The sequence below is a fragment of the Mustelus asterias genome, chromosome 12 (genome assembly GCF_964213995.1).
Source record: "Mustelus asterias chromosome 12, sMusAst1.hap1.1, whole genome shotgun sequence".
Taxonomy (NCBI): domain Eukaryota; kingdom Metazoa; phylum Chordata; class Chondrichthyes; order Carcharhiniformes; family Triakidae; genus Mustelus; species Mustelus asterias.
This window is the reverse complement of record NC_135812.1, coordinates 8797637-8811648: the sequence shown is the minus strand read 5'-3', so window position 1 is coordinate 8811648 and position 14012 is coordinate 8797637. Positions and strand designations below refer to the sequence as shown.

Here is a 14012-nt window from a genome sequence, read left to right as displayed (position 1 = left end):
TGGAATTCAAATTCTCCCAATGCTGAGGGGAATGGAAGAACTTTATACAAAACTCGAATGTGTGTGGGGTCACCATTGATTTCACTTTGATAAGGGACTAATTTTGGCAAAAGGCTGTTTGTCTGCCCAGACTTGCTGCCATCTTGGGTCTAATTCCTTATTATTGATCCACTCAATTAGACGTTGCCCCCTCACGTTGCAGCATCAAGATGGCCATTGGGGTGTTTCCCTGTCTGACCATTCCTTACTCGGTCTGTTCCAGGAATTCTACGGAGCTGATCCCCAGAAATCCCCGGATTATGGGCGTATTGTCAACCAGCGACATTTTAAGAGGCTGATGTCTTTGCTGGAGGGAGCGAGCGTTGTGTACGGTGGTCAAAGTGATGAAGAGAATCTTTACATAGGTATTGTATAGGCTGTGGGAGGTGAAGTGTGACCATTAACCCAGCTGCTCTGGATGATGCAGTCTGGGTGAATATTATCTCATGGAACTGAGTTGACCTCTGTCACACTCTTCATAACTCTCTCCTTTTCTTTTAAAATGCGTTACAGCCAATAAATTCATAGACGTTTACTGCACAGAAGGAGGCCATAAAGCCCATCTAGTCTCGGCTAGCTCTCCATGGATAAGTCATAGAATCCCTACGGTGCAGAAGGAGACCATTCGGCCCATCAAGTCTGCGCCGACCACAATCCCACCTAGGCCCTCTCGGCCCACATATTTACCCTACTAAACCCCCTGATACTAGGGTCAATTTAGCATGTCCAATCAACATAACAGGCACATCTTTGGAGTGTGGGAGGAAACCGGAGCACGCGGAGGAAACCCACGCAGACACGGGGAGAATGTGCAGACTCCACACAGATAGTGACCCGAGACCAGGAATTGAACCCAGGTCCCAGGCGCTGTGAGACAGCAGTGCTAACCACTCTGCCGCTCAGTTCAGTCAGTCCCATCTGCCTCCACTCTTATCCCTGTGGCCCTGCAAGTCTACTTCCTTCAGGTGCCCATCGATTGAAATGAGTTGATTGCCCACGAGGGTGACAGAGACAGCGAGTTCCAGATCCTTACCACTTTATAAACAAACAATTCTTCCTCAAATTCCTCCTGCACCCCTTTCCCAAAACCTTGAATCTGTATTTGTTATTCCTTATATCGACAGCTCATGGGTGTCTTGGGAAGGGCGGGGAGTGGGGGCGGGGGCAGGTGTCCAGGTTGGAGCACAGGCTGAGGGTGCGCTAAGCTGTGGATCGGGGATGGGCTGGGAGGAAGAGGAGAAGCTGGATGTTGTACACCGACAGCTGAACTTTAACATCCTCTCACCCCCATGTTCTATTCCCCATCCTTATATTGGTGACTTCTCCCTGGATATGGTGCCAAAGAAGCAGGGACTGGATTTTCCACATCCCATTCTGCTAATGTCCCAGTGCTGAGCATTCTGATACGGAGAGGCAGATGGACATAGGAACAGGGAGCGGGAGGATGCCATTCAGCCCCTCGAACCTGCCATTTAATAAGATCGCGGTTAATCTGACGGTAATCTCAAATCTGCATCCCCCCCGCCCCCGATATCCTACTGTCCACTCACTGAACTTATTTATATCTTTCTGTAGCCTCCTCATGTCTACTTCACAACTTACTTTCCATCTCTCTCTGTGTCATCAGCAAATTCCGCAACCATCCCTTCATGCAAGTTATTTCTATAAATTGTAAACAATTGAGGTCCCAGCACTGATCCCTGTGGCACATCACTTATTACATCTTAGCGACCTGAAAATGACCCACTTGTGCCTACTCACTGCTTCCTGTTCACCAGCCAATCTTCTATCCATGCCAATATGTTGCCCCCTATACCAGGAGCTTTTATTTCACACAATAACCTTTGATGTGGCACTTTATCAAATGTCCTCTGGAAATCTAAGTACAGTATATCCACTGGTTCCCCTTCATCCACAGCAGATGTTACTTCCTCAAAAAACTCCCATAAATTGGTTAAACATGATTTGCCTGTCACAAAACCATGTTGACTCTGCCTGAATAAGCTCAAAGTAATCAAGTGCCCTGTTGTAACCCCTTTAATAATGGATTCTACCATTTTCCCTGTGGCTGATGTTAAGCTAACTGCCCTGTAGTTTCTGGCTTTCTGTCTCTCTCCTTCAATGAATAATGGAGTTACATTTGCTATCTTCCAATCTAATGGGACCTCCCTGAATCTAGGGAGCTTTGGGAAATTGAAATCAATGCATTAACTATCTCACCAGATGCTCATTTGGTCACTGATTGGAGAGAACTTCTTAAATTACTAAACGGAGCCTCTTGTTAATATTTGCTCAGCTCCCACAATCGTGACGGACGTGGATCCCGGCTCCAAGATCATGCAGGAGGAGATCTTTGGCCCCCTGCTGCCGATAGTCACGGTCGGTAGTGCCGACGAAGCCATTAGCTTCATCAACAAGAGGGACAAGCCTCTGGCTCTCTACGTCTTCTCTCACGACAATAAGGTGAGGATTGCAGCCTCTGGAGCTGCTTTGTGTTTGGTGCGTTGGTCTCCGAGACCGGAACCTTCTGGCTGCTCCCTTCCCTTTAGCAGTTTGACGTGTATCGCTCTCTGCGTTTTCTTTGAACTAACTGCTGTCACGGTGCGCGCAGAGCCGGGGAGACAGGGAGTCGGTTCATCCAGTGTGTGGCCAACACAGTCACACCAGGAACAGGCCCCACTTTTAACCCTGGGTCTGTGACCAGTTTCCTGATCTGGGGCTGGCCCCGTGCCTCAGCGGCCCTGGGTTAGAAAGGGACAAATTAACCAGGGTCCGTCCCTCCCCCCCCCAAAAGGGACAAATTAACCAGGGTCCCTCCCCCCCCCCCCCCCAAAAGGGACAAATTAACCAGGGTCCCTCCCCCCCCCCCCCCCCAAAGGGACAAATTAACCAGGGTCCCTCCCCCCCCCCCCCCCCCAAAAGGGACAAATTAACCAGGGTCCCTCCCCCCCCCCCAAAAGGGACAAATTAACCAGGGTCCCTCCCCCCCCCCCCAAAAGGGACAAATTAACCAGGGTCCCTCCCCCCCCCCCCCCCAAAAGGGACAAATTAACCAGGGTCCCTCCCCCCCCCCCCCAAAAGGGACAAATTAACCAGGGTCCCTCCCCCCCCCCCAAAAGGGACAAATTAACCAGGGTCCCTCCCCCCCAAAAAGGGACAAATTAACCAGGGTCCCTCCCCCCCAAAAGGACAAATTAACCAGGGTCCCTCCCCCCCCAAAAGGGACAAATTAACCAGGGTCCCTCCCCCCCCCCCCCCCAAAAGGGACAAATTAACCAGGGTCCCTCCCCCCCCCCCCCCCCAAAAGGGACAAATTAACCAGGGTCCCTCCCCCCCCAAAAGGGACAAATTAACCAGGGTCCCTCCCCCCCCCCCCCCAAAAGGGACAAATTAACCAGGGTCCCTCCCCCCCCCCCCCAAAAGGGACAAATTAACCAGGGTCCCTCCCCCCCCCAAAAGGGACAAATTAATCAGGGTCCCTCCCCCCCCCCCCCAAAAGGGACAAATTAACCAGGGTCCCTCTCCCCCCCCCCCCCCCCAAAAGGGACAAATTAACCAGGGTCCCTCTCCCCCCCCCCCCCCAAAAAGGGACAAATTAACCAGGGTCCCTCTCTCCCCCCCCCCCCCCCAAAAGGGACAAATTAACCAGGGTCCCTCCCCCCCCCCCCCCAAAAGGGACAAATTAACCAGGGTCTCCCCCCCACACGGTCCCTGCTGAGTGAGCTCGATTATCCTGTCCGATTCCGAATGGAGAACCAATGGGGGTCTGACACCCGGGGAACTATAATCACAGCAAGGACGGAATTCCTTCAGGAAAGTGGGAAATTGAGCTTTTAGAAGTCGTGTTTGAACCTTCGAAACCCTTCAACCGAGAGGACAGGCCACCAACACCTCCCAGGTCTCCCCGGAAGGCCAAATCGTGGTCTAGTGGCCATCCTCAGCACCTCCCATTGAGAGAGAACTTTACCTCCAACTTCCAGCCTCGCTGCAGCAGCCCGGCTGAGATCAGGAACTGACTGTGAAGGAACTGTTCCTGCGAACTCCAATACGTGACGCTGCCGCGCAGCCTTCATTTAATCCGGTTTCTTCTTCTGGCGCTCCCACTCATCCTGGACACGCTGTGAAATGAACCAAGCCCTGGATGAAAATCCTGGGAGACGGGATCGCAGTGGCTCTGACACGGCTGCTGTGAGATGGACCGTGGTGAAGGTGTGAGCACAGTAAGAAGTTTAACAACACCAGGTTAAAGTCCAACAGGTTTATTTGGTAGCAAAAGCCACACAAGCTTTCGAGGCGCTGAGATACCAGACCTGGTCACATTTAGGAACTCTGCCTTCAGCCATATCCATCCTGAGCTCAGGAATTCCGAACCCCCCCCCCCTCCTACCCCCAGCCCAAATTACTGCCTCTCCCCCATCCCCCAGGCCAACCATTGCCCCCACCCCCCTCCTCACTCTTGTAACGCTGTTTAAAGCTACGTCCATGACTAATATTTTCTTCACTTGTTTGGCTCGCTCTGTTCCTGTGTCGCGATTGTTTGGGGATGATTTATGATAAAGTTGTGATTATAACTACGCGTGGTTTTATTAATCCACGTTTTCACAGCAGCGTCATTTAACATTGAGAAAACAGGTGTAACTTTTTGTATTCATTGACTGGATGTCAGCATCACTGGCCACTCCAGCTTTAACGCCCTTGAGAATGTGCTGGTGAATCTTGTTGAAACGATGCCGTCTGTGTGGTGTAGGTACATCCACAGTGCTGTTAGGAAGGAAGCTCCAGGATTTTGACCTAGCGACAGTGAAGCAATGGCGATATCGTTCCAAGTCAGGGTGTTGTGCGCTTTGGGTGGTGGTGTCCCCTTGTATCTGCCGTCCTTGTCTTTCCAGGTAATTGAGGTCCAGGGTTTAGAAGGTGCGGTGAGTGGGGCCTTGGTGAGTGGCTGCACCTTGTAGATTGTACACACTGCTGCCACTGTGTGGTGGTGGTGGAAGGAATTCCAATAAACCAAGGCTGTTTTGTCTTGGATGGCATTAAGCATCTTGGGTGTTGTTGGAGCTGCACTCATGCAGGCAAGTGGAGAGTATTCCACCAGACCTCTGACTTGTGCCTTTGTAGATGGTGGACAGGCTTTGGAGAGTCAGGAGGTGAGTTACTCGCCAATCCATGGTTGATTGGCCATGCTAAATTGACCGTAGTGTCAGGGAGATTAGCAGGGTAAATATGTGGGGTTATGGGGATGGGGCCTGGGTGGGATTGTGGTCGGTGCAGGCTCGATGGGCTGAATGGCCTCCTCCTGCACTGTAGGGATTCTATGATTCAACTGGTGGACAGTTGTAGTAGACAGTGAGTGGTAGACAGTGAGGAAGGGTGTCGTAGTTTGCAGGAAGACTTAGACAGGTTGCAAAGTTGGGCCGAGAGGTGGCGGATGGAGTTTAATGCGGAGAAGTGTGAGGTAATTCACTTTGGTAGGAATAACAGATGTGTTGAGTATAGGGCTAACGGGAGGACTTTGAATAGTGTGGAGGAGCAGAGGGATCTAGGTGTATGTGTGCATAGATCCCTGAAAGTTGGGAATCAAGTAGATAAGGTTGTTAAGAAGGCATATGGTGTCTTGGCGTTTATTGGTAGGGGGATTGAATTTAGGAGTCGTAGCGTTATGTTGCAACTGTACACAACTCTGGTGCGGCCGCACTTGGAGTACTGTGTGCAGTTCTGGTCCCCACATTACAGGAAGGATGTGGAGGCTTTGGAGAGGGTGCAGAGGAGGTTTACCAGGATGTTGCCTGGTATGGAGGGGAGATCCTATGAGGAGAGGCTGAGGGATTTGGGATTGTTTTCGCTGGAAAGGCGGCGGCTAAGAGGGGATCTTATTGAAACATATAAGATGATTAGAGGTTTAGATAGGGTGGATAGTGATAGCCTTTTTCCTCTGATGGAGAAATCCAGCACGAGGGGGCATGGCTTTAAATTGAGGGGGGGTAGTTATAGAACCGATGTCAGGGGTAGGTTCTTTACCCAGAGGGTGGTGAGGGATTGGAATGCCCTGCCAGCATCAGTAGTAAATGCGCCTAGTTTGGGGGCGTTTAAGAGATCCGTAGATAGGTTCATGGACGAAAAGAAATTGGTTTAGGTTGGAGGGTCACAGTTTTTTTTTTAACTGGTCGGTGCAACATCGTGGGCCGAAGGGCCTGTTCTGCGCTGTAATGTTCTATGTTCTATGTTCTATGTTCTAACTGGGAATCTGGAACCAACTGGATTGTTCAATGTTATAAACTGATTATTTCTGCCTCTCTCTCTCTGCAGCTAATCAAGAGAATGATCGCACAGACTTCCAGTGGTGGTGTAACTGTAAATGACTGCATGATCCATTACACCATCGACACGTTGCCGTTTGGGGGTGTTGGTGAGTTCAGAACGTTTGTTTACATTTCTGTCTGTCCTGCAGGGAGGGTCAGACTGAATGAGCCACATTGGAAAGAGGAGAACAAGATGCTTTGATGAAAGGCATCCTTGGTTATTGTTGCAGGACTAGTTCCCCATGTTAGTACCTATATGGACAGTAAGTAGTCTCTCAACACCAGGTTAAAGTCCAACGGGTTTATTTGGTAGCACGAGCTTTCAGAGCAGGTGATGAAGGAGCGACACTCTGAAAGCTCGTGCTACCAAATAAACCTGTTGAACTTTAACCTGGTGTTGTGAGACTACTTACTGTGCCCTCCCCCCAGTCCAACGCCAGCAACTCCACATCATGGCTATCTACATGGAAGCCATCCTTGTGTACAGGGGGTAGGAGAACATTCTTACTCTTTCAATTATTGGGCGAACACTATTTTGAGGGAGAGCAGGAAGTGTCCGAGTCGGTATTTCCCCCTCGATCCATATCACAGAACGATAATGCAAATGTGATGCAGTGGTATTGTCACTGGACTCGTAATCCATCGACTCAGAGTAAAGTTCTAGGGACCCGGGTTCGAATCCCTCCACTGCAGATGGTGAAATCTGAATTAGAATTTGGGATTAAAAGAGATGCCACAGTGTGAAATATAGTTTGTATCATCATTACATCAATCCCTTTGTGGACAGCACGATGGCACAGCGGTTAGCACTGCTGCCTCACAGCGCCAGGGACCTGGGTTCGATTCCCGGCTTGGGTCACTGTCTGTGTGGAGTCTGCACGTTCTCCCTGTGTCTGCGTGGGTTTCCTCCCACAGCCCGAAAGATGTGGTGGTTAGGTGGATTGGCCATGGTAAATGTGTGGGATTACAGGGATAGGATGGAGGAATGGACTTGGGTCAGATACTCGGTCGGAGAGTCGGTGCAGACTCGATGGGTCGAATGGCCTCCTTCTGCACTGTAGGGATATTACGACTCTATGAAAGAGATTATCTGGTAACTAGCTCGGGGGATTAGCGAGGCTAAATACATGAGGTTACGGAGATAGGGCCTGGGTGGGATTGTGGTCGGTGCAGACTCGATGGGCCGAATGTTATCCTCCTGCACTGTAGGGGTTCTATGGTGATTGGCCCCTGCATTTCCTGTGTTACCACAGTCGCTTTCCTTTCCCCCGTGGCTCTGTTTCACTTCCCGTTTGAGTGGGATTGCAGGGTGTGACACCGGAGTCAAGGAGAGAGCACTGAAAGCTGCACCGTTTTTACATGAGAGAGTCTGGTTCCTGCAATTTATTCCTCATTAACTGGGCATAAACATTGCTCTGGTATCCAGACACCTTCAGCTGTTGACCCATCCCACTCTGGAGTTGGGAATCTGATGGGAGTGAATGTGGTTGCTCCAGGAACGCTGTTAATCCAGTTGTTGGCGTTCGCCCCAGCTGTGGGATGCCTGGTTGCAGAAGGCATTTTCTAAATGGGAGTTCAGAACTGTGGATAGAGTCGCTCACAAAATAAATGCAGGGGAGGAAGGCCATTCCGCCCATTCTAGCCCATCCAACTTTGCGAGGGAGGGGTGTGGGGGGGGGCCTGGTAGAGCTGGCATCACCTGATACGGCCAAGTGCTTCCTGGAATTCCCCAGGGTTAGAAAACGTCTTCCAATCCCAATCCCACTTTATTCTTGTCCGAAAAAGCCACCCTGAAACTCTAATTGACCTGAACCTGCATTGACGTAACAATGAAACTTTGTGGTCTTAAAGGGACTGAGCTCCATCTTCGCAACATGAGGCCTTTCTGATGATGGGTCACCACAGAAGCTGTGCTGGTGTTTTATACCATGTTCACGTTCAGGGTGGCACGGTGGCACAGTGGTCAGCACTGCTGCCTCACAGCGCCAGGGACTCGGGTTTGATTCCCGGCTTGGATCACTGTCTGTGTGAAGTTTGCACATTCTCCTGTGTCTGCGTGGGTTTCCTCCTGGTGCTCCAGTCTCCTCCCACAGTCCAAAGATGTGCGGGTTAGGTGGATTGGCCATGGTAAATTGTCCCTCAGTGTTAGAAGATTAGCAGTGTAAATATGTGGGGTTACGGGGATAGGGCCTGGGTGGGATTGTGGTCGGTACAGACTCGATGGGCCAAATGGCCTCCTGCATTGTAGGAATTCTGATTCCTCTGGTCTTTACCCCCAGGTAAAAGTGGCACGGGGGCGTACCACGGCAAATTCACCTTTGACACATTCAGCCATCGCCGTGCTTGCGTGATGAGGTCGCTGGGTTTCGAGAAGATGAACAATGTCCGCTACGCGCCAGCCACTGACTCGAAGCAAAAGATGACTCTGTGGGTGATGACTAAACGTAGAAGATGCACAGTAATGTGACTCGTTGGCGACTGTCGTACTGGGAACACTAGGTGTCAATGCCAGGTCGGTCTTTTTCATTCAATCTCTGGGTGTGAGCAAGAGCAGCATTGATTAACCATCCCTAGTTCCCTCTTGAGAAGCTGGTGGTGATCGGCTGCCTTGAACTGCCGCAGTTTCAGCTGTGGAAATTATTCCCACAGTGCTGTTCAGCAGAGAGTTCCAGGATTTTGACCCAGTGACAGCCACGGAACAATGACTGTATTCCCAGGTCAGGAAGACCAATGCAATATTAGCATTCATGTCGAGAGGGCTGGAATACAAGAGCAGGGATGTACTTCTGAGGCTTTATAAGGCTCTGATCAGACCCCATTTGTAGTATTGTGAGCAATTTTGGGCCCTGTATCTAAGGAAGGATGTGCTGGCCTTGGAAAGGGTCCAGAGGAGGTTCACAAGAATGATCTCTGGAATGAAGAGCTTGTCGTATGAGGAACGGTTGAGGACTCTGGGTCTATACTCGTTGGAGTTTAGAAGAATGGGGGGGAATCTTATTGAAACTTACAGGATACTGCGAGGCCAGGATAGAGTGGACGTGGAGAGGGTGTTTGCATTAGTAGGAAAAACTAGAACCAGAGGGCACAACCTCAGGCTAAAGGGACGATCCTTTAAAACAGAGATGGGGAGGAATTTCTTCAGCCAGAGAGTGGTGAATCTGTGGAACTCTTTGCCGCAGAAGGCTGTGGAGGCCAGGTCATTGAGTGTCTTTAAGTCAGAGATAGATAGGTTCTTGATTAATAAGGGGATCAAGGGTTATGGGAAGAGAAAAATATCAGCCATGATTGAATGGCGGAGAAGACTCGATGGGCCGAGTGGCCTAATTCTGCTCCTATGTCTTATGCCTTTGAGGTTAGTGTTCAGCCTCCTGCCCTTGTCCTTCAAGGAGGTCGAGGTTGCCGGTGTGGATTATGTTTGAGGTCTGATATCGAGGCTAATAAAAGGCCACAAGGTAAATGGAAGTAAACTAACTGGAACTGTTTATTGACATGTCTATTCTCTCACACTGTCTGCATCAGGCTGGCAAGGCAAGCTTCAGCAGGGTAGAGCTTGAGTCCTGGGTCACCTGACCCATTTCTCTTAATGGGGCAATCCCCCTACATCCATAATAGTTATATTAAAAGAATCCTGGGCAGTTTGCTACACTGCATTCTGCAGCTTGTATGCGCTGCAGACAGCAAACCCTGGAGAGAGAGAGAGAGAGAGAGTGTCAATCAAATGGATCTCCTTATGGACTAAATATTCCAAGATTTATTGATGTGCCTGTGTGGCCATCACCATCTTGAACTCCAGGCTGAAGGAGTGACTGCTTGGACAAAGTACCCCTCACGAGAAGCTGACACATCTGGGGTGGAGGTGAGTCGCCGCTTCCAATTGCAAGAGTTTGGTTAAAGAAAATTCATTTGAATTCTGTTTCTCTTCCAGGTTTGCTGCTTAAAGACCCACGGGAGAGAGACAAGGTGACGATGCTACAATGACCTTCTGATGAACCTGGGAGGCTATGATGTGAACTGAGCCTCGGAATCTGGGAGTGGGGGGGAGCGAGTGGGAGTTGATTGAAACCTGGGAAAAGCTGTGACCCACAGTGGGTGTGTCTCCAGCGCCCGCTACCTCGTCTATTTCAAACACCCCCAACTCACCACTACAACCTCCCAATCACAGTGTGATAATCCTCGTGGGAGAGCTAGCACTGGCACAGCCAAGATGGGCTGAATGGCCTCCTATCCTGTTAATTTCTCTGACATTCTTTATTTGATGTTTATCGGGTTTTAACTAATTAACAATGGCATTTATTTTTGAACCTTGGTTTTTATTTTTACTGGGGTTCAATCACTAATCCATTTGCAATAAATGATACTTCCTGTCCTGTCACTCCCTCTATCGAGGATAGCTGCTCCTAACTAGGTTAATAGCCTACACTTGCTCTACCCTCTGGCCATTAGCTAGAACTGTTTTGTATGTACGGGGCAAACTGAACCACATTCAGAATCGTGTTAGGCCCTCCACGCCCCCCCCCCCCCCCCCGCCGACCCCTCCCTCAAACGAAACCTGTGTGCCTCGCCCAGGAAGTAAGGACTGGAGGAGGAGCTCAGCAGAGTATCGCTGTGGGGTGTAATGTTCCCCATGAGGGAAGGTCACTGTTTCTATTCCAGCTCTCCTGCCTCAACATCTCACCTCTTCAGAAGTGTCAGGCAGAATATCAGAAACTTTGGCTTGCATCTCTGCTCAGGAGTGGCGGAATATTGCTGGAAGAATTGTGTCCAAGTCTTCATTGAACTGCTCAATATTTCTCCCCCTGATCTATCTACTTCTAGAGAGAGAAAGGGAGTTAATGTTCCGAGTCTCATAAACTCTCCTGCTTCACAGAGTCCTATTGGACACAGAACCTTTCTCTCTCTCCGCCCTGTTTCCCAGCACTCTCTCTTTTCATTTCCGATTTCCAGCATAGAATCATAGAATCCCTACAGTGCAGGAGGAGGCCATTCGGCCCATTGATTCTGCACCAACCACAATCCCACCCAGGTCGTATCGTCACAATCCCACATACTTACCCCATTAATCCCTCTAACCTTTGCATCCCGGGACACTTAAGGAGCGATTTAGCATGGCCAATCCACCTAACCAGCACATCTTTGGGCTGTGGGAGGAAACTGGAGCACCCGGGGGGAAACCCATGCAGACACGGGGAGAATGTGCAGACTCCACACACAGTGACCCAAGCCAGGAATTGAACCCAGGTCCCTGGCGCTGTGAGGCAGCAGTGCTAACCACTGCGCCACCGCAGCAATATTTTGCTTTTATGTATACTAATTTCCTCGATCTTGGTATCCTGCAGTATTCATAGGGATGTATCTTGTCTGTTAATTTCCCTTACATCCAACAAAGACCAACTGTTGAAGATGTATCTGACTCCAAACACCAACAGTTGCCGAGGGTAACGCTGAAGCAGCAGATAGGGCAACACCGGCTATTGAGATCTTCAATTGGCTGCCAGAAGCTGCTGTTTAAACTCCCCTCCTGCTAACTCCTGCCTTTAGTGGAGCTTCTATCCGTCACTGAGCTTCACTCCAAATCAAACAGACATGTTTGGCAAAAGAAAATAATTGTTGACTGCAGTTGTTTCTCCTCCAGGCTGACGGCTCCCTCAGCTGACTGTGACGCGTTCAGCATTTCTGGATTGTTGTTTTTTATCCCCTGCTGTAATCCGGAAACTCATTACTGAGAACACGCCTCGTGCTTTGTCGCGAGACGTCTCACTCGTATCAGACAATTCAAGCTGGGCTCCAGAGACCTGAGCACAAGATGAAGGCGGACACCTCCTCCGGTGCTGTGCTGAGGGAGTGCTGCACTCTTGGCAATGCTGCCTTTCGCATGAGTCGCTGAACCAGAGTTACGAGGGCCCCCGCCGCAAGATCCCGTGCTGCTGTTCGGAAGGAGAGCAGGGGATTAGCCCTGGTGTCCAGGCTGAGATTTATCCCTCAATCAACATCACAGAAACACACTGTTCTCAGCAAGCTCTCCCGAGCAGCAGTTTAGTTGCTGTGTTGTCCTGGATTACAGCAGTGACTGCACTGCAGATACTTCATTGTCTGCAAAGTACATTGGGAAGTCCTGAAGTGTTCTGAAGTAGCCTGGCTCCAATGGGAACAGCCTGCACCCTGGGTCTGTGGATTCTGTCCCCAACACCTCGTGCGCCACAGAAGGAGGCCGTTCGACCCATCAAGTCTGCACCACCTACAATCCCACCCAGGACCTATCCCCGTAACCCCACACATTTACCCTGTTAAATTGCCCCTTAGTGTCAGGGAGATTATCATGGCCAATCCCCCTAACCCGCACATCTTTGGACTGTGGCAGGAAACCAGAACACCCGGAGGAAACCCACACAGACACTGGGAGACTGTGCAGGCTTCACTCAGACAGTGACTGAAGGCCAGAATTGAACCTGGGCCCCTGGCGCTGTGAGGCAGCAGTGCTACCCACGTGCCACTGTACCGCTCCTTTAATTCCATGTAATGTAGCAAAAGTTGCAAGTATCTTTTCCGTATTAATAAAAAATGATGCAATTAAAACATGTTTTTTTTTAGTGACTGTGAAATGTGGAGGGGCAGAATGGCCCAAATGTGGAGGGGCAGAATGGCCTGTCCCATCCTATGGACATGTGGGAAGAGGACGTTCTGTTAATGTTGACTCAGTTCAGTCACGGTGTTCGACGGACAGGCTACGGAGCGATTCCTGCTACACTAGGCTTGGGAATGAGTGACACGGCAGGAAAATGTTCTGAGGAGCTCCCTGCCTACCTTCCTCCCACCCCGCCCCCCTCCCCGCACCAGCTTTCATCTTAAAGTTATAAATATTGTATTGTACAAAGAGCTGCGAGTTTCTAAAGCAGTGTCCCAGACACTTGCCACATGTGGCGAATCAGTCAGACACGCTCTGAATTCAGGCCCTTCATCAGGGGAGAGGTTTTAATGATAGGAAATGGTGGGGGTGATGTGGGTGGGGGTGGGGTGGAGTGGGGGGGGGGGGGGGGTGTGGGGCGGTGATGGTATCACTGGATTAGTGAGCACGCAGCCCAGGCCAGCGTCCCGGGACATGTGTTCAAATCCTTTTTGATTTGATTTATTATTGTCACATGTATTAACATAGTGAAAAGTATTGTTTCCTGCGCGCTATACAGACAAAGCATACCGTTCATAGAGAAGGAAAGGAGCGAGTGCAGAATGTAGTGTTACAGTCATAGCTAGGGTGTAGAGAAAGATCAACTTAATGCGAGGTAGGTCCATTCAAAAGGCTGACGGCAGCAGGGAAGAAGCTGTTCTTGAGTCGGTTGGTACGTGACCTCAGACTTTTGTATCTTTTTCCCGACGGAAGAAGGTGGAAGAGAGAATGTCCGGGATACGTGGGGTCCTTAATTATGCTGCTGCTTTGCCGAGGCAGCAGGAAGTGTAGACAGAGTCAATGGATGGGAAGCTGGTTTGCGTGATGGACTGGACTACATTCATGACCTTTTGCAGTTTCTTGCGGTCTTGGTCCTATCCTTAAATTCAATGAATATATCTGGAATCTGCAGCAATTCTCAGTAATGGTGGATTCCCAAGGGAGTGTCTCCATTTCTAATTATTGTGACCAAAGGCACTGGGATGCTGTGGGAGGTGTGGGTGTGTTTGAGA

General features: G+C 50.1%; 1 protein-coding gene across 2 annotated transcripts in view; it reads left to right on the top strand.

The window, feature by feature from the left end:
- Window positions 1-12907, top strand: part of LOC144501232 (aldehyde dehydrogenase family 3 member A2-like) — a 37726-nt gene extending 24819 nt beyond the window's left edge. For both annotated transcript variants that reach the window (XM_078224695.1, XM_078224694.1), the window contains 5 exons: window positions 263-404; window positions 2336-2502; window positions 6346-6445; window positions 8618-8850; window positions 10264-12907. In XM_078224695.1, coding sequence (XP_078080821.1) covers window positions 263-404; window positions 2336-2502; window positions 6346-6445; window positions 8618-8805 — 597 coding nt within the window. In that variant the 3' untranslated portion in view covers window positions 8806-8850; window positions 10264-12907. The remainder of the gene's footprint in view (window positions 1-262; window positions 405-2335; window positions 2503-6345; window positions 6446-8617; window positions 8851-10263) is intronic.
- The last annotated feature ends 1105 nt before the right edge of the window (window positions 12908-14012 follow it).